Here is an 18921-nt window from a genome sequence, read left to right as displayed (position 1 = left end):
TTGTCATGTGGCCACCAGGGCCCTGCTGGGTGTCTTAGGTGGACACGTAGAGGGCCCTGGGCAGGCTCTGGCTCCCTGTGTTGCCTGGTGATCGTCCTCGCAGCCCATGTGCTGTGTCTGTGTTTTCCTCTTGCTGCTGGGGGCATGCAGGGCCAGTGTGGAAGCCAAAGGCAGAGCACTCAGGAGGTATAGGCCAGGCCTACGTCATTTAGTGGACAGACATCGGAGAGTCTGGGCGACTGGACCATCCCACAAGCAGAGGCTCCTGAGTGAATTGGTAGTTCTCAAAAATGTCACTCAGGCTGTCTAGTTACAAAATCATAAATCATTGTGATGGGGAAAGAAGCCCTGAAGGAGTGCATCCTGGGGGTGGGGGCTCCAGACAAAGAGCAGAGGACAGAAGGCTGCTAAGAATAGCATCCAGAGCAGAGGCCCCAGGTCAGCTGTGGTTTTTCACAATAAATTGAGGTTCACAAAAGGCGTTGCTCTGAGTTTCCTTGTTTACAAATGGGGTTAGCAGGGAAGCTCATGCTTGGGGCTGGTGGTGGTTTGTGAGGAGGATAGCAGATTGGCTTTTACCTTCTCTCATGTTCACTGAGCTGAAAAGCATTGAAGTCTTTTGCACTGTGGAGAGTGGGAGGGAGACTGGGAGAGCTGTGAGGTGCCCAGGGTCCTGCTCTGCAGCTGGTCTAGGGCCTGGCTGAGTGATGCTCCAGGGGCTGGGACAGCAGGCAGCGCCCAGGGGAGACCTTGGGCAGGGCTCTGAGTCAGGCTTGCCTTGGTGGCGTTTGTGACAGTGCCCGTGATTCCTGAGGGTTTGCAGCCTCAGTGAGCATAGACTGGGACCTGTTTCATGTCGAGCCCAGCAGTCCCAGCTGCCAGGAAAGCATCCTCTGCGTGTAGTTCAGAGGGGAGCAGAGTGTGCAGAGTGTGTGTGCACAAGGGGCGCAGCACGGGTGCCGCTCAGCTGTCCCAGCCCATGGATGTGGGGCTTCATTGTTTTCATGTCTGTGTCTGGGCTATCTGGTAGTGTTGAACATCTTTAAAAATTTATTTCACTCAGTCTTTTTTTTTTTTTTTTTTTGGAAGTTTATTTTCATATCCTTTGCACATCTTTTTCAGAATTAAAGTGTTTTAGTAATTGCTATATAATTATAAATTGTTTAAGGGTACTTCAAAAAGTTTGTGGAAAATACCAGCAGACAGGGGCTGGCACTGTGATGTAGCAGGTGAAGCCTCAGCCTGCAGTTCCAGCATCCCGTATGGGCACCAGTTTGAATCCTGAATGTTCCACTTCTGATCCAGCTCCTTGATAATGCACCTGGGGAAGCAGCAGACGGCCCAGGTGTTTGGGCCCCTGTGCCTATGTAGGAGACATGGAAGAAGTTCTTGGCGCTAGATTGGGTTAGTTGTGGCCATTGCAGCCATTTAGGGAGTGAACCAGCAGCTGGAAGATTCTCTCTCTCTGTCTCTCTCTGTAATGCTCTGCCTTTCAAATAAATGAATAAACCTTTAAAAAGGAGCAGGCATTTGTGGTGCAGCAGGTTAAGCTCCCACGTTGGATGCCCACAGCCCATGTTAAGTGCTTGGGATCCAGTCCCACCTCTGCTTCTGAGCCAGCTCCCTGCTAGTGCACCTGGGAGGCAGCAGAGGATTCCCCAGCTACTGGGGCCCTGCACCCCCCCTCGCCCCCACCTGCCTTGCAAATTTTTTTTTTTTTAAGTTTATTTTCATTCAGATAGATTTTGAAGTCCATGAACATGAACGGTCTTCAGAACATGGATGAGAAATATGAAAACTGTGAGCATTTCAGAATTAACTTTTCTATTTTTCCATTTTCATTATTTCAAAGGCAGAAAAACAGAAAGAAAGATCTTCTATCCACTTGTTCATTCTCCAAATCACATAGTAAAAGGGCTGGGCCAGGCCAAAGCCAGAAGCCAGGAACTCCATTGAGGTTTCCCCAATGGATGGCAGGGACCCCCAAGTACTTATGTATTACCCCTGCCTCTTAGGGTGTATATCAGCAGGAAGGTGGAATCGTGAGCAGGAGTGGTACTTGAACCCAGTCAGTCCTGTATGGGATACAGATGTCCCAAGTGGTGTCTAAGAACTGTGCCAAGGGAACTCGCATTGTGGTGCAGCAGGTTGAGCCACTGCTTGTGACGCATCCCATATAGGCACCAGGTGATGTCCCAGCTACTCCACTTCTGACCCAGCTCTCTGTTACTGTGCCTTGGACAGCAGCAGAAGATGACCCAAGTATTTGTCCTCTTCACCCACATGGGAGACCTGAGGAAGTTCTTGGCTCCTGGCTTTGGCCTAGCCCAGCTCTGGCCATTGTAGCTATCTGGGGCATGAAACAGTTGATGGAAGATTTCTCTCTGCTTCTCCATTTCTGTCTGTAACTCTTCATAAATAAATCCTTTTTTTAAAAAAAAAAGAAGGTATCAGATGTCCACCCCTAAAGTTTTATTTTAATTTCTTTTTCTTTTTCTTTTTTTTTTTTTTTGACAGGCAGTGTGGACAGTGAGAGAGAGAGAGACATAGAGAAAGGTCTTCCTTTTTTCATTGGTTCACTCCCCCAATGGCCGCTGCGGCCAGCGCACCATGCTGATCCGAAGCCAGGAGCCAGGTGCTTCTCCTGGTCTCCCATGCGCGTGCAGGGCCCAAGGACTTGGGCCATCCTCCACTGCGCTCCCGGGCCACAGCGGAGAGCTGGACTGGAAGAGGAGCAACCAGGACAGAATCCAGTGCCCCGACCAGGACTAGAACCTGGTGTGCTGGCGCCGCAGGCAGAAGATTAACCTATTGAGCCATGGCGCCAGCTAAAATATACTTATATATACATGTGAAACAAACATTTTTCCAGTTTTTCTTCAGTTTATTGTCAAAAATTTTTAATATGGAGAAAGTTCTCACCATGTTCTAAAATCTCAGGTTCTGTTTTCCCCTTGGATGGGTGGATTTGATTGATATATTTAATTTGAAAGGCAGAGTGACAGAGGGATCAATTATTCACCCACCAGTTCATCCCTTCCAATTGCCCACAATGATTTTTATTTTGTGAAGACTTTTTAAAGTAAATTTTAATTAAATTTTTTCTGCATTTTCAAGTTTTACACAAGCACTCCTCTTTGTTATAACTACAACTCTTGTTTCTGAGTATGTTATGTTAGCAATTTGTTCTGCTTGGGTGCTGTAATTTTGGATTTTCTTTTCCTGTTTCTAAAATCTGCATTGTTATTATGCTACTTGTATAATGAAAACAAGGGGCTTTGTCTGTGATGAACTGGGAGGGCCCTCACTGGGCTCCACTTGTGTCTACCAGGAGGAGAACATCTGTCTGCACTGGGCAGCCTTCTCAGGCTGTGTGGACATAGCGGAGATACTGCTGGCCGCCAAGTGTGACCTCCACGCTGTGAACATCCATGGAGACTCGCCCCTGCACATCGCTGCTAGGGAGAACCGCTATGACTGCGTCGTGTGAGTGTGGCTCCACCCGACATGCACCTGCTGCCTCCTGGTTGGGCACTGACCTGCATGTCTCGTTTATTTCTCGTTCACGGGTGTTACTGTGAAGAGATTCTTGTTCCGTACTTGAACTGGGGCTGAGGCCCTGGAGGCTATGGGTGCCCTGGGCTGGAGCTGGTGGTGCTGGTGCAGGCCTGGCTGCTCAGGTCTTCACAGGGAGCTACAGCGGTTGCTCTGGTCAGCAGGAGAGGCTTGGGAGTGGGACCCAGCCCTGTAAATTCATGTGCACCCCCTGCCCCCGGAAATGAGGGAATGGGAGCTGGTCTTTATAGCCCTTGCAGGTGGGACCAGTGAGTCAGCAATGCCCAGCGGGTCAGCTCCATGTGCAGTGACGCACAGCTGGGAGTGCTCACTGTGTCTGTGCTGCCTGCGTAGCTCGGCACCCCGCTTTGTCCAGAACTGGGGTGATTTTTCTCCGTCCTTTTTATCCCTGAGGGTGACTTTGAAATAAAAATTAAATATCACCCCCTCCAACCCCTGTTCTTAGACGCTCACTGCTGAGGTGCCTGCTGACGGTGCAGTCAGCGGCAGAGGAGTGAGGGCAGGTGTTCCGAGCCGCTGGTGGCCACGTGCTGAAGTTCGCCGAGTTCTCGGGCTGGGTAGTGATTGAGTCCTTTTCACAGAGATTGAAAAACTGCGCTGGCTCATGTTTTTCTTTCAGCCTCTTTCTTTCCCGGGATTCAGATGTCACCTTAAAAAACAAGGAAGGAGAGACGCCACTGCAGTGTGCGAGCCTCAACTCGCAGGTGTGGAGCGCCCTGCAGATGAGCAAGGCGCTGCGGGACTCAGCCCCTGACAGGCCCACCCCTGTGGAGAGGACGGTGAGCAGGTGAGCGGCTCCACACACATCCTTGGTGGTGCATCTCCTGGCCACAGCCTACGTTGTCCACTGAGGAGTCCTCTGGCCCCCATGGGGGCCAAATGCAGGTCACCGCAGAAGGTGACGTCCCCCCTTCCCCTGGCAGAGACATCGCCCGGGGCTACGAGCGCATCCCCATCCCCTGTGTCAACGCCGTGGACAGTGAGCCCTGCCCCAGCAACTACAAATACGTTTCTCAGAACTGCGTGACGTCCCCCATGAGCATCGACAGGAACATTACTCACCTGCAGGTCAGTGGTGCCAGAAGAGGGACCACCGGGGGCCAGGACAGATGCAGAAGGGGTCCTGCGGCCTCCTGCCAGGAAGGGCGTCCTGAGTCCCAGGCTGGGCTTGGCCCTGGGCCGCACTCTGCCCTGGACATGGCCCTGAAAAGCAGAGTACAGCAAACACCAGCTGCCCAGCCCCTGACCTCACTGGGAGCCGTCACCCACAGCCTGTCCCTTCCTTGTCTGGCTAAGATCAGCCACGTCCTGTGGCCTTGCTGGTGGGAGCTCCCTGGCCTTGGGCTCTGTCTGCTGCTGTCCTGTAGAGTAGCCTCCAATGCAGTGTGATTTCTGTAACTTCTTCCTGAGTGCTGGCCCCTGCCCATCTGTTCCCTTGCTGACCGCCCACCTCCTCCTCCTGCAAGCACTCAGTGTGTTCCTTAGTGTCCCACGCACTCCCACTCCCCGTGTGGCCTGTCTCAAAGCCCACGTCAGAGGGTAAGTTGCAGAATTGTGACTATGACCTGGAGAGAGGGGACACAGGAAGAGACGCTGCCCTGCTGACGGTGCTGTGTCTCTGTTGCAGTACTGCGTGTGCATAGATGACTGCTCCTCCAGCAACTGCATGTGTGGTCAGCTCAGCATGCGCTGCTGGTACGATAAGGTGAGGAGACCCTCCGTGTGCCCCTGTGCTGGGGTGCAGAGTTCTGTTGTGGGCTTTACAAACGCGCTCATCTTAACTCCCTGATTCCAAGACTGTTGTGGCACTTTGAGAAGGAGGTGGCAGTGAGTCAGGTGGGGAGGCCAGGTGGCGAAGAGGGAGCAGACTAGAAGACACAACAGACTGCTCTGAGCAGGTCCAGGCCGAGTGGGCTCCAGAAGTGCCGGGGGTTCAGGCCAGCATCCTCTGTGGCCGCCTGCATGTTGGGAGGTTGGGGAGGAGAGTGGTGAGCCACACGTGCTCCCAGATGGCCAGCCTGGCCTGGCCATGGAACGTACAGCATCTTTGTTGTCTGGTGTGCTCTGCTTTGTGCTGGTTGGGCGTGCGTGGCCTGAGAGACAAAGGCCACTAGACCCTGGGAGGCCACAGTCTCAGAAGTGACCAACAAGGGCTGGTGGAAGGAGCCCAGTGTGGAGGCAGCTGGGGAGGAGACAGGAGAGAAGGGCCTCTTGGGATCACAGGTGCTGTTTAGGAAAGAGCTGTCCAACAAGATGGGACTGAGAGTGTTCTTGGTTTGTGAGTTCCGAGGTCACCGGTGGCGGTAGAAGCCAGGGTATTCTGAGGTAGCAGAGATGGGCAGAGGTGGAAGCGGCAGTCAGCTGTGCAGAGTGGACTCCAGATTGGAAGGGTGGTGATGGGGCAAGCACTGTCATCTGACTGAGGGACCCTGGTGCTGGGGGATGGGATTGGAGGCATCGGGGCTCACGTCTAGGGTCTGTGTCCTCTGTGACGGATCGTGCCGAGAGTGGGTGGAAACGAGCATTCCGTACTCTCGGAACACTCCTGAAGCTGCCGGGCCCCAGGACTCACTGGCACAGCCCTGGTGCACCCAGCATCAGGGTAAAGAGGGGGATGGGTCAGGTGGCCAAGCCCCTACATAATTGGGGTTGACAAGGCAGTCCACAGAGAGTGCAGGACAGCCCAGGAGCCAGGCCATCAATGTGGAGCAGGGGGACCTGTGCCCTGGCAGCTACAGTGAGCAGAGAGAACAGACCTGCTTGGGCTTCTGGTCTGAGCCTTGCCCTGAACGCACAGCTTTGCCTGGCTATTCCCTAGGTGTGAAAGAGTGACCAGAAAGCTGTCTGGATTTTGTTCTTTGTTTTGTTTTTAGGATTTATTTTTTTAAAGGCAGAGTGACAGATGAGAGGGAGAAGACCTTCTAACCACTGGTTCACTCCCCAAATGGCCACAACAGCCAGGGCTGGGTGAGGCCAAAGCCAGGAGCCCAGAATCCAGCCAGGTCTCCCACATGGGTGGCAGAGACCCAAGCACTTTTGGGCTGTCTTCTGCCCCCTTCCCAGGCACATTCACAGGGAGCTGGATCAGAAGCAGAGAGCAGCTGGGGCTCGAACCAGGCACTCCATGGGACATTGGCGTTCCAATTGGTGGCTTAATCTACTGTGCCACATCATCGCCCTCACTGGACGTTTACCTGTTGGCGTGAGCACTCAGTGAACACGCCGACTCCGCTCATTTACGAAGAGTGGCGGGTCCTGATGGTGTCTGTGTCCACAGGATGGCCGGCTCCTGCCAGAGTTCAACATGGCAGAGCCTCCCTTAATCTTTGAGTGCAACCACGCCTGCTCCTGCTGGAGGAACTGCCGCAACCGTGTCGTGCAGAATGGTCTCAGGTGAGCCGTGCTTCCCGCCACAGCTCCACACCCTGCTCTTCGTTGAGTCACGAGGTCCTGACAGCAAGAATGTGGTGTGTCTGCAGGTGGAGCGGGTGATCTTCCTCGGACCTAGCACAGGAGCCCCGCTTCCCGGGGAAGCAGATGGCGTGGTTACTGTGTTCCCGAGGTCACACACAGTCACTGTAATCCCATCGCATCCTCAGGCAGGCCTGACTGTCCCATGCTCTTGGGGCTCTTGCCAGACTGTGCTGCCCCCTCATCCTGTAGTCACCAGTGCCCTCCTTCCAGCTACCAGAACAGAGCCCCCTGACCACCATGAATGTGCCTGAGTGACGAGGGGAAATCTGCGTGTGCAGTGGATTGGGCTGGACCAAGGAGCAGTGTGCTTGCTGGTGACCAGCCCATACCAGGTATCCCTGTGTGTGCTGAAAGTCCTTGACACAGGGGACCCAGCTTCCCCCACTGCCTTGGGCACCAGTGGATAGGCTTGTGCCATGGACAGGATGATGGGACACACATGGCTCTGAGGAGTCCTTGTGTGTGATCTGTGCCCCCTCTGCTGGCCTCCCCACAGCCTGGGTCCTGGCAGAAGGGCTGCCACTGGTCCTTACCCAGTGATGTCCCCCATGTTACAGACAAGGAAATTGAGGCAAGGCCAGAGCCAGTGCCTGGCCGAGTTCCCAGGCCAGTTTCTGGGTTCTCGGCTGCTCTGCCATTTCCAGACCATAGTATTTCCTCAGTCACCATTCACGTCCCCGTGCACAGCTGGGCTCTGCTGCCCGTCATGTCCAGCACGCAGCAAGTGTCCACCTGTGCACTGTCTTCCAGGGCGAGGCTGCAGCTCTATCGGACACAGGACATGGGCTGGGGCGTACGCTCCCTGCAGGACATCCCACTGGGCACCTTTGTCTGCGAGTAAGTGAGACCTGCGGCTGTCTGGGTTGTCTCAGAACCAGTGTCCGCAGCAGGGCGACATGAGGGCCGGGAGGCCCTGGGTGTGCAGAATCGCACCCCTGAAGCTGCCTGCTGCTCTGTCCCCAGGCTTCTTGCCATGCCTTGACTTGGGCCTCTGCTCACTCTGGCAGTGTTCTGTGGGCACTGGGACCCTCACTGAAGGGCGCAGGGATCTGACACACCTGTCAAGGTGCCACTCTGTGCCTCCCTGCTTTACCTGCCGCCTCTCCTCTCCCCACAGGTACGTGGGGGAGCTGGTCTCTGACTCTGAAGCTGACGTTCGGGAAGAAGATTCTTACCTCTTTGACCTTGACAATAAGGTAATGTGTTTTGAGGGGTCAGGGGCAAAAAAAGCTGATGGCAAACTGCAAAACTTGGGTGAGTTTATTCTGGTAGGGTCTGGAAACGCCCAGTGTGGTCCAGGCTTGGGGACTGCATTCAGAGGCGCCACCTGGCTGCACACTCGGGATGCAGGTCGCTCTGCAGCAGCGTCTGCTCTCTCCCTCCTGTGAGCACCGTGGCCTCGGGCATGCCACTCAAGCTTTTCCAGGCCAGAGCCCAGCAGCCTCAGAGACTGCCAGGGGCTAAGGTGGCTGTGTAGCTGAGCAGGAGTGAGCTTCATGGGGGCAGGGTGTGGGTGTGCGAACACCCAGCAATGCTGGCAGTATGTCCCTGTGTCCCCTGCCCGCTGTTCCAGTCTCCTGGATCGAATGTTCTTTCTGGGAACCTGGTTCCCGGGGGTTCTGGGGCCAGCACATAGGCGACCTAGAGTCCTTCCTGTCATTGCTCCTGAATTCATTGTCTATTTAAGTGAACTTGCAGTCCCTGCTGCAAGGCAGGAGAGTGAGGTTTCTGGCCTCTAAGAACCACCATTGGCACACCCAGGAGCAGATGCTGTCTGGATTACCGGGAATCCAGCGGGCGTCCTCACAGCGGGCCCTGAGCGTGGGTTGCTGTGTTTGTGAAAGGAGCAGGCCCCAGGTGACAGCCACTTCCCCGCTGTGTGTTGCCTGTACGAGCACGTGGACAGCGTTCTAGAACTGTTGCACTGTCTTCCTGTGGGATTCTGGGCCCGGTGCACTCCACCACCCTGTGTGCTGCACAGCCTCCCTCTTCCCGGCGATGGCTGCTAAGGCACAGAAGTCCTCGTTCCCACGACATTCCATTTTCTTTTTCCCACGTGCTTAGTGGTTTTTAAGATCCTAGTTGGTTTTTTCAAACCTGAGTGCTTGAAACTGTTTAGCAGTCCCATGTGCAGTCTTGGGCTGCGTGCCCTGAGGTACGGGGCAAGCTGCACCTTCCCAGGAGACCCTGCTTGGCTCAGCACTGGCTGCCAGCAGTATCGCTGTGGCCTGCCACTCAGCTGTGCAGTGCCCAGCTCTCAGCCAGTCCATCTCCCCCTGTCCTCTGCCTAGGCCACCTCTCTGAGTCGTGTTTACAGCGTACTGCCCAGAGCCCCTTGAGCGGTCTGGCTCTTCTGGATCTCTGCTGGAGTTTTGAAGCCAGCTTACCAAGCTCTGCAGAGTCCTGTGGGATTTGATTGGGGTTCTGTTGCACCGTGAGTCACATAAGGGAAGTCAGATTGGTAGCTGCTTCAGAAACATGCCGTCTCCCTTCACTTGGCTCTTCAATCACCCGAACCAGTGCTCTCTGCTGTGCTCTGCTGTGCTGTTGTATCTCTTTCGTTGAATCTCTCTTTTTTCTTTTTATCGTGTAGATTTTTGATATTTCTTTTTTGGATCAACTATTGTAATTAATACACGATAAATCAAACAACCACTTTTTTAAAAAATGATTTTATTTATTTATTGCCTGTCTATTTGTCACTCCCCAAGTGACTGCAACAATGCTGGCTGGGCCAGGTCAAAGCCAGGAGCCTAGAACTCCATCTGGGTCTCCCACATGGGTGCAGAGACCCATGGACCTTGTTCATCTTCTGCTGCTTTCCCATTTGCATTAGCAGAGAGCTGTATTGGAAGTGGAGCAGCCAGGACTCAAACCGGCACCCATATGGGATGCCGGCATTGCAGGAACGTGTTGTGCCACAATGCCAGCCCCAAACACGCCACTTCCAAATGCATGGTTTTCATCTTGACAGGTGTACAGACCAGTATAGTTGCCACCCTGTCCAGGCCCAAAGTCTTCTCATGGCCCCACAGCCACCCTTCCCGGACCGTGTCCATGTTGGGATTTCCTGCGAACAATCTCGGGCCTCCTTTCTGCGGCCTGCCCGCTGGTTGTGTTGGAGCTTCGTTCCTTCCTGTGTTTTGCCAGGTGGTGACTGCTCACCAAGATGGCGATGACCTGTGTGGACCCCAGTTTTCTGGGTGATAGCTGGGAGTGGGGTCACCAAGCTGCACTGCTAGGGGGCTGCACCACGTAGGGTTGTCAGTGGGTGCTGTGTACTTGGTGCGTTCTCAGTCTTAAATCCTTGTCCACCTTCTGTCTTGAAGTTTTATATAAAAATAAAGGCTAGGGGTTTGTGTTGGCATAGCAGGTAAAGCAGCTGCTTGCAGCATCAGCATCCCCTATAGTCACTGGTTTGTTTTCTGGCTGCTCCAGTTCCAATCCAGCTCCCTGCTCATGGCCTCACATGGGAGACCTGGATGAAGCTCCTGGCTCCTGGCTTTGGCCTGGTCTAGCCCCGGCTATTGCAGCCATTTGGGGGGGAAACCAGCAGATGAAGGATCTCTGTCCCTCTCAACTCTTTCAAATAAATGAATCCTTAAAATAAAAAATTTAAAGGCTAAAAAGCTTTTATGTTTAGTTCCATGGTCAACGACTTGTGTGGGTCAGAGACGGGGGAGATGGCTTTGTCCCTGTGAGAGCAGTTTCCTGCATCCCCAGTAGGGAAGCGTCTGTTTGCAGCCCCAGGGCAGGCCTCCCTGTCCGTGCTGTGACGCTGGCCTGATTCCCCACTCCGAGGCTGCACCCCTCATCCTCGTCTCCATCATTTCTGTAAACCTGGAACTTGGGGAGAAGGCTGTGTGTCCTCAGCGTTCCTGCTGCCGGGCTGAGGTTTGGGACTGTGCTGAGTGTGGAGTCCCTGGGGGCCCTGAGGGCGCTGGCCTGGAGTCTGCCTGGCGTGGTCCAGCCCTCCTTGAGCCAGTGCCATTAGCTACAGTGTGTAGAACTTAGTGTAGTTTATTGAGCTTATGCCTTTGTATTCCATGCTTTTGTGCTCTTGTGTGGGAAGTAGAGAGAGGACAGAGGCAGAGTTTTCGCATCCACTGGTTGACTCCCCAAATGCCTTCGTGACTGGGGCTGTGCCAGACCAAACCTGGGAGCCAGAAACTCAGTCCATGTCTCCCACTGGATGGCAAGGGCCCCAGGACTTGGGCTGTCACTCGCTGCCTCCCAGGGTGCACAGCAGCAGCAGGAAACGGGAACCTTGAGTGGAGCTGGGGTTTGCCCTCCAGCCCTCCAGTGTGGGGCGTGAGTGTGTTCACTGGCAGCATTGCTTTCTCATTTCTTGTCCAGGTCCTTGCTGGGGTGTTGTGAGGAGTGTCTGCACACAGGGGCGTGGTCTGGTGAGCCCAGCAGCCTTCTTGCTTCCTTCGCAGCCTGAGCACTGGCAGGTCCTTTGCGTCCCATCCCCTTATCACTGCCAGTCGAGCTTAGTGTTGGACTCCTCAGGGTTCGGAACCCAGCTCCATGGAGAGTAAGACCCTGAGCTCCTGGAGGCAGCAGAGTGTCAGTGAGAAACTGGTCACACTTAAGGGGGCGGGATGGCAGGGGACACAGGGACTGCCCACACCCAGGGGTGTCTCCCTGTCCCATGTCCATGCCTCCCACCCCTGCAGTTCTGCCTTTCCCGGAATATCACAGAAGTGGTTCTTGTTTGTTCCACAGATACATCAGCATCTGCCAGGGCCTGCACCAGCTCAGACCCAGATCCACCTGCGTGTGATGTCCAGCCTCCCCTGACCCTTGCCTCTCTGTGCCCCACGACCTGTCCCTACCTCTGGCTGAGGCCTGGGAGGTTTTTCTCTTCCCCTTCAGGAGTCTGCAGGCTGTCCTCTTCTCTTGGCCCTGCCCCTCTGCTGGCCTAGATCGCTGCTGTGGACACTAGGGTCCCCTCCCCTGTCTGCTGGCCCCACTTGCTGTCTGCTCCTAGCCTTCTGTCCTCAGCACCCCATGTCCCTGTGCCCAAGTCTGCTTCTCCTTCGTTCAGAGCCCTCTTGTGAATGGGATGCCCTGAGCAGCACTGGGGGGTGTGTCTTAGGTCTAGGCAGGTGGTTCTTCATCAGAGACACTTTGCAGGGCTGCATGTGTGTTTAGAAGGAGGGCATCTTCCAGCAGCTCCTGCACCATCTGTCTGTGCAAAAATCCCAGCATCTGGAGCCCCTGGACAGCAGGAACGGGGGGGGGGGGGGGGGGGCTGTGTACCTATGCCTGGGCAGAGGCCAAGGCCTCCTTGGGCTGTCCGTGTTATTGCAGGGGGTGGAGGGAGTTCTGTGGTGAGCTGGCTGTGAGCACCAGGCCCTCGCCTCTGCAAGCCCGAATGTGGTGCTGTCTGCGTCCTACAGCGAGGAGGTTGCACCAAGACCCCTGCCCACTGCCCGTCCCCTGTCCCACAGTCCAGGTCACGTAGGTAGAGTCACACTCCCAAACTCCCAGGAAGGGGCTGCTCACGTGGAGGAAGCAGCAGCCCCTCCCTCACGCTGCTCCCCTCCTGCCTCTGCCTCTCCCTTTCTCCCTCTCTCTCTTTTTTTCTCTCTCCTTCTATCTCCCTCCCCCAACTACCTTTCAAATAAATAATTCTTTAAAAAATGTAACAGACATTAAAATTTTTCATCTTTGTGGGGCACTATGTGATGTTTTGTTCTGTGTATCCATTATGTAATTCCAAGTTGAGATAAATCTATCTGTCTTTTTTTTTTTTTTTTTTTTTTTTTTGGACAGAGTGAGACAGTGGAGAGAGAGAGAGACAAAGGTCTTCTTTTTTCCATTGGTTCACCCCCCCCAAATGGCTGCTACGGCCAGCGTGCCGTGCCGATCTGAAGCCAGGAGCCAGGTGCCTCCTCCTGGTCTCCCATGCAGGTGCAGGGCCCGAGCATTTGGGCCATCCTCCACTGCCTTCCCAGGCCACAGCAGAGAGCTGGCCTGGAAGAGGAGCAACCGGGACAGAATCCAGCGCCCCAACCGGGACTAGAACCTGGGGTGCCAGTGCTGCAGGCGGAGGATTAGCCTAGTGAGCCGCGGTGCCGACCAATATATTTATCTTTTTAAGCATTTGTTTTTGTCCTCTAGGTTTTCTTAAATTGAGAAATACATAGTGCATTAGCTAGCTGTAGTCACCACCTGTGCAGTAGATCCCAGAATTTCCTGTTACTGTGTTCCTGTGTAGCTGTAACCAAGTACCCATCCATCAACCTCTCCCAGACTTCCAGCCTCTGCTAACCACCATCACACTATTGGTTGATTGATATTTATGTAGGAGGCATTACACTTTTGGAGTTATAGAGAAGGCAAGACAGAGAGAGTGATCCTCCATGCACTGGTTCACTCCCCAAATGGCTGCACCTGCCAGAGCCGTGCCAGGCTGAAGCCAAAAGGCTGGAGCTTCTTCCGGGTCTCCCAAGCATGTGGTCATGGCCCAACCACTCTCCCAGGTGCACCAGCAGGGAACTGGATCAGAAGCAGAGCAGCCAGTCACGAGCTGGTGCCTGTGTGAGATGCCGGTGTCACAAGCAGTGGCTAGACCTCTGTGCCACCACGCCAGCTTGTTCTTTGTTCTCTGTTCTCTTCCAGCTGTGTATGTTCAGACGCTCTGTCGTCAAGCTCACAGATCCTTCTGTCTGATCATTCTACTCATGAGGCCTCTGTTGCAATGTTAATTTCACTTAGGGTCCTTTCCAGTTGAAGGATGGGTTTGATCACCCCCACGTCTCTCTCAAGGCTGCGAGCACGTTGAATTGTTTTCCTGTGTTCTCTTGGAGTTCACTGAGATTTCTTAAAGTCTGTTTTTAAGTCTGTGCCCACACCGTGGGAGTTCCAGTCCCTAGGTGCTTCTTGGCCCTGTGCTTCACTCTGTGGGGGCCGTGGTCCCTGAATGTCCCTGCTGCTGTGGCTGTGCCATGTCACACCCGCGCTGAGTTCTTGCCTTTAGTAACCAGCCTTTGTCTGTGGACATCCTTTAGAAGTCCTGAGAAGTCTGCTTGTTCTCTCTGCGCCTAGGGTTCTTCTGCCGTGTCAGCACTGGAGCACCTGAGTAGAGATGTGCTCCAGGTGGGTCCATCCCCACAGGCCACTCCTGGGCCTACCGCCAGGTTAGACTCCTGTCCTGTGTCCAGGAATGCTGGGTGGCCGGCTCCTATCCCAAGCCCTCGGCCACAAGACCAGTGTGGTTCACCTGCTCAGGTGCATCTGCTGCTGCCTGCGGTCACCCCAGTTACCACTGTGATGTTGGCTGGGCTGTGACCACTGCAGTGGCCTGGAGACAGGGGCCCTTAGGATCTGCTCGTCAGCCTGGCTCTGGGTCCCAAAACAGTCGTGTGATTCCTTACTGTGTCTGCCCATGCTTGCAGGCAGCTGATAACGGCAACTCCTTAGCCACGTAGGCGGTGGATCTGGGGCCCATTGGGTCCCACAGGTACCAGGCTCTGTGCAGACCAGGCCTGCAAGAGGCTAGTAGTGCTCCTCACCACCAGTTTGGTCTCGGCAGGACACAGGTCTCACCTGATACTGGTGTGTGTGCCCAGCTCTGTCTTCAGGATCTGCCCATGCTGGGAGTTAACAGCCCAGCGCTGTGTCACAAGACACTACCCCATGCCCTGACCTCCCAGACTGCAGGCTGGCCGCACGTGGACGCCCAGAGCCATAGGTTCCTGACCTGGTGTGTGTGTGTGTGTGGCCGGCCCTGTACATGGGCATCTCTACAGGGGGAGGAGTCACCGGAGCAGAGCCTCTTACTCAGTCACCATCTTTATTCCTCTGAGAATGACCTTTTAACGTTATTGTTGTTGACTTATTTGTGAGGCAGACAGACAAGATGGAAAGAGAGAAAGGGCTTCTGTCCACTGGTTCCCTCCACAGGTGTCTAACAGTCAGGACTGGGCAGGCTGATGATGCCAGGAGCTGGAACTCCGTCCAGGCTCCCATGTGGGTGGCCTGAGCCGTCACCACCACCTCCCAGGGTGGGACGCCAGTGTCTGAACCACAGCGCCAGACGCCTGCTGTCAGGATCAGAGGTGTGGCAGCCGTGCCGTTGGGCTTTTCAGAAGACGCTGTGAGAGTTCTCCAGGGCGTTTCAATTACATTTGTATCTTTCATGGTGGAAAACTCCGATCAAAAGTGCCACTGCCCTCACTGAGAAGTAGGCACCTCCTGCTGCTGGGACTCGGTCACAGCTGGGCCAAGCTTTGGCGTGCAGTTACCTTTGTTTGTTTCAGTTCATTTCAAAATTGAAGATTTGGGAATTTTTTATTTTTTGATTATGCAAAGTATTTCTTTGCTTTAAAGGTAAAATCTAGAAAGTTCCGAGTCAGAGAAGCCTCGCTCTGCGTGTTCTGTTTTCCGTTAGCCGTGTGCTCAGGCTGCTCAGGCTGCTGCAACAGACACCAGCCGCTCTTCTCAGAGCTCAGGCCGGAAGTGCACGAGCAAGGAGCCATCACGTGTGGTGTCCGGTGAGGGCACCTCGCTTGCTCATGGCCAGCGCCGCCTCTGTGTGGGGGAGAAGCACTGAGCCCACTCACTCCCGGGGCTCCTCCTCCCGACACCGTCAGCTTGAGGGGCGGGGATTCCAACCAGGAATGGGATCCCGGTTCTGCTGTCTGTACAAGCAGGAAGCCCCCTTCTCTGCAGGTGTTCCCCTCGGCGTCCCTCCTCTGCGAGCACACTGCACACGGCGGCGGCGAGCTGTGGGACGTGGGGCCGTGAGGTTGATCTCGGCCGTGGCTGCTGTTGCCAGTGCCTCCCAGGGAGCAGCCTGGCGGAGGGGCGTCGTTACTACCAGAGGCGGGTCCCCAGGCTCTGTCCATCGTGGTCCAGGGCTGCAGCTCACGGCCACGCTCAGCGTAGAATTTCCATTTGACTCCTGCTGCTGTTTCTCAGCAGAGAATGAGCTCTGGGCCCCCCCCCCCCCCCGAGGGCGGCCTTGGCAGCCTGGGGGCCGTCATCACAGCCGGCTCTGCCGATTTTCCCATCTCTTTGTCCGTGTCTTGCTTTCTCGTGTGTCAGCTCATCGGATTGTTAATGATAACTTGGGAGAATTCTGATTCTCTCTGGAGTGTGTTCCATTTCTTTGTTTTATTTATTGGTGCGACTGCAGCTGCCTCTCCTTGAGCCACGCTGGTCTCTGCCTGTTGTCAGTCTCCCGTGGGGTCTTCCCCTCCATTAGGGTGTCCCCTCCCTCACACTCAGTGCAGCTGCTCTCACGTAGACCCTGACGCCGCCCACCCCGTGGCCCTTCCCCAGGGCTCATGCTCTGGCCAGTCTTCCGTCCACAGTCCCTCAGTGCAGATCCCAGAGTCCTTGTCTTCAGGAGAGAGGGTCCCCGTCGGACACCTGGTCCCACACCACTGAGTCCCAAGTGGGATGACCCCGTCTGGTCTCGGTAGCCGTTGCTGAATCTGTCGTCCCAGGGCGTCCGCGGCATTCGTCCAGGCCTGCAGCCTGAAAGCCGAGCTGTGAGGGCTGAGAGTGGCCTCTGTGCAGGCCGCACTGTGCTGGTGAGGGCTTTCAGCGTCCCCTGGCCTGTGAGGACGTGCTGGCCGTGGCTCCCGTCCATGAGGACATGACTGCGTTCCAGGCGTGGTCTCTCTGTGCAGGCCTTGTCCCCCGTGGGACTCAGGTCCTGGAACAGTGCTCTTCTGTCTCTGACCTCACAGCCCATGCGGGTCTTGCTGGGGGGCCAAGCTGGGCACGTCAGGCGGGGGCACTGCTGTGGGGTGCAGGGCTCGGGGTGGTGTCCCGTCTGCTGGGTCTGCTGTGTCTCCTCCTGTCCTGCCGGCACGTCCTGCATCTCCCGACTCTGCCCCTCTGCCCTCGCCACCACGGGCGCTGTGTGTGTGGTTCCGCAGCCCTGGGCCTGCTCGTGTGGCTCGGGGGGGTGTCGTGCACACCACCTGTCTCAGGGTGTTTGCCGTGACTGGGACCTCACAGATGAGCCTGCCTTGCTGAGCCCATCGTGGACGGAAGGCCAGGGAAGACGCGTGCTGTCCTCTGTCGCCCTCTAGGACGGGGAGGTGTACTGCATCGACGCGCGGTTCTACGGCAACGTCAGCAGGTTCATCAACCACCACTGCGAGCCCAACCTGGTGCCGGTGCGCGTGTTCATGTCCCACCAGGACCTGCGCTTCCCCAGGGTCGCCTTCTTCAGCACCCGCCTCATTGAGGCCGGAGAGCAGCTGGGGTACGTATGCCTGTGCGGGCCATCCCACAGCGCCCGCATGCCCGCGGGGGCCTTGCCCTGGCCGTGTCCAGCGTGTGGCGAGTGCTGAGCCCTGCTCCCCTCCCAGGTTCGACTACGGAGAGCGCTTCTGGGACATCAAAGGCAAGCTCTTCAGCTGCCGCTGTGGCTCCCCCAAGTGCCGGCACTCGAGCGCAGCCCTGGCCCAGCGGCTGGCCAGTGCCACGCAGGAGGCCCAGGAGAATGGCCTGCCGGACACGAGCTCCACGGCTGCCACCGACCCCCTCTGAGACCCGCCAGGCAGCAGGTGCTTGGGCTCAGACCCTGTCGCTTCCGTTCAGGAGAGGAGGATCCCACACGGCGTCTGCAGTCCTGGCTGGGGCTGGGTGCTGACTTCCTGGAGGGGTCAGAGGTGAGGCCGCAGGCGGGTGTGGCCGTCTCAGCAGTGTTCCCAGGCCTGGGCCCACGGCCCCACGCCACGCTCTGGGATTCTGCGCTGGCCGGGCCTTGTGAGTCTTGATGGGGGTTTCGCCATCGCAACGTCGCTCATTTCTTCTCCGGTCTCTGGCGTCCCTGCCCCAGCCAAGGCTCCTCTTGTGGCGCCCGCCAAAGCCATCGTCACCCACAAGCTGCTCCGTGAGACCCGCCCACCACGGCCCGTCGCTGTCATGGAGACTAGGTCCAAGGACCGCCCCACCACGGACTGTGGAGAATCGTGGGTTGTCTTTTCAAAGACATCCTGTATCTAGTCCTGTCTCTCAAACCTCTGACTGGCATTGCTCTGCAAGGAAGCGGTGTGGAGGGTGCAGGCGGACCCTGCACCAGCCCCAGCCAGTTCTGTCGCTGCTGGCACCTCCTGTTGATTTTTAAACCACATGCTATGATGATGAATAGACTGATTTATTTTCTACCATTACTGAACATTATTAGGACAGACAAAAAATAAAAAACACGAAACACAGACAACGGTGCTGATTCTGGTGTGGTCTCTGCTCACCACGTGAACATAAACTATCAACTGTACAAAGAGAACGAAGTGATTTTAGAACAAAATGCAGGAGAAACTTTTTTTAAAGCGTTAGCCTTGTAGTGCGGATAAACTCGCCGTCGCCTTTTGCGCGGTGGCTGGCAGGTCATCCCGTGTTTTGGCGCACACTTTTTAAATACTGAAGTTAGGCGGTGATAGTGGTTTGTGTGGCTCTTCTGAACCATCCACGACGCAGTCATGTTTCCTTTCTGTTAAATGTTTCGGACAGTTCCAAGGGCACTCTTTTGGCTCAGACCATTTCTTGTTCTGTTTTCAATGAAATCAATAAAAAAAAAACTTTATATGAGGTTTCTATCAACCATGTTTCAGATGCTCTGCAGGGCACCGCGCGTCCTGTGTGCGTGAGCACCCAGGTCCCACGTTGACCGGGGACCGTCCGGCCTGGCCCAGGCCTTTGCTTGAGTGCAGGCAAGTGCAACTTCCTCATCTGAGCGTCACCCTGATGGGGGACACCCCACCCCGGTGTCCGGGGAGCCTGTGCGTGTGCTTATCTGTGTGAGTGCGTGTTCGTCCGTGTCCCTGTGTGTACGTGCCCATGTGAGTGTGTGCATCATCTGTGTGTGCGTGTGCGTCTGTGTGCAGGTCCATGTGTGTG

General features: G+C 55.6%; 1 protein-coding gene across 11 annotated transcripts in view; it reads left to right on the top strand.

Moving 5' to 3' along the window:
* The window catches only part of EHMT1 (euchromatic histone lysine methyltransferase 1), a 174205-nt gene extending 155598 nt beyond the window's left edge, over nt 1-18607 (top strand). For 7 of the 11 annotated variants that reach the window (XM_062207135.1, XM_062207134.1, XM_062207133.1 and 4 more), the window contains 9 exons: nt 3332-3486; nt 4196-4363; nt 4500-4644; nt 5204-5281; nt 6854-6969; nt 7738-7887; nt 8168-8246; nt 17106-17281; nt 17388-18607. In XM_062207135.1, the coding sequence (XP_062063119.1) occupies nt 3332-3486; nt 4196-4363; nt 4500-4644; nt 5204-5281; nt 6854-6969; nt 7738-7887; nt 8168-8246; nt 17106-17281; nt 17388-17568 (1248 nt within the window). In that variant the 3' untranslated portion in view covers nt 17569-18607. Of the gene's footprint in view, nt 1-3331; nt 3487-4195; nt 4364-4499; nt 4645-5203; nt 5282-6853; nt 6970-7737; nt 7888-8167; nt 8247-11778; nt 12298-17105; nt 17282-17387 lie in introns of those variants that run through there. The other 4 variants (XM_062207138.1, XM_062207140.1, XM_062207136.1 and 1 more) reach the window with 2 other exon arrangements.
* The last annotated feature ends 314 nt before the right edge of the window (nt 18608-18921 follow it).

Source organism: Lepus europaeus, chromosome 12, assembly GCF_033115175.1.
Source record: "Lepus europaeus isolate LE1 chromosome 12, mLepTim1.pri, whole genome shotgun sequence".
Classification (NCBI taxonomy): Eukaryota; Metazoa; Chordata; class Mammalia; order Lagomorpha; family Leporidae; genus Lepus; species Lepus europaeus.
Note: the sequence above shows the minus strand (reverse complement) of the source record. Positions and strands in the feature narration are given on the sequence as shown.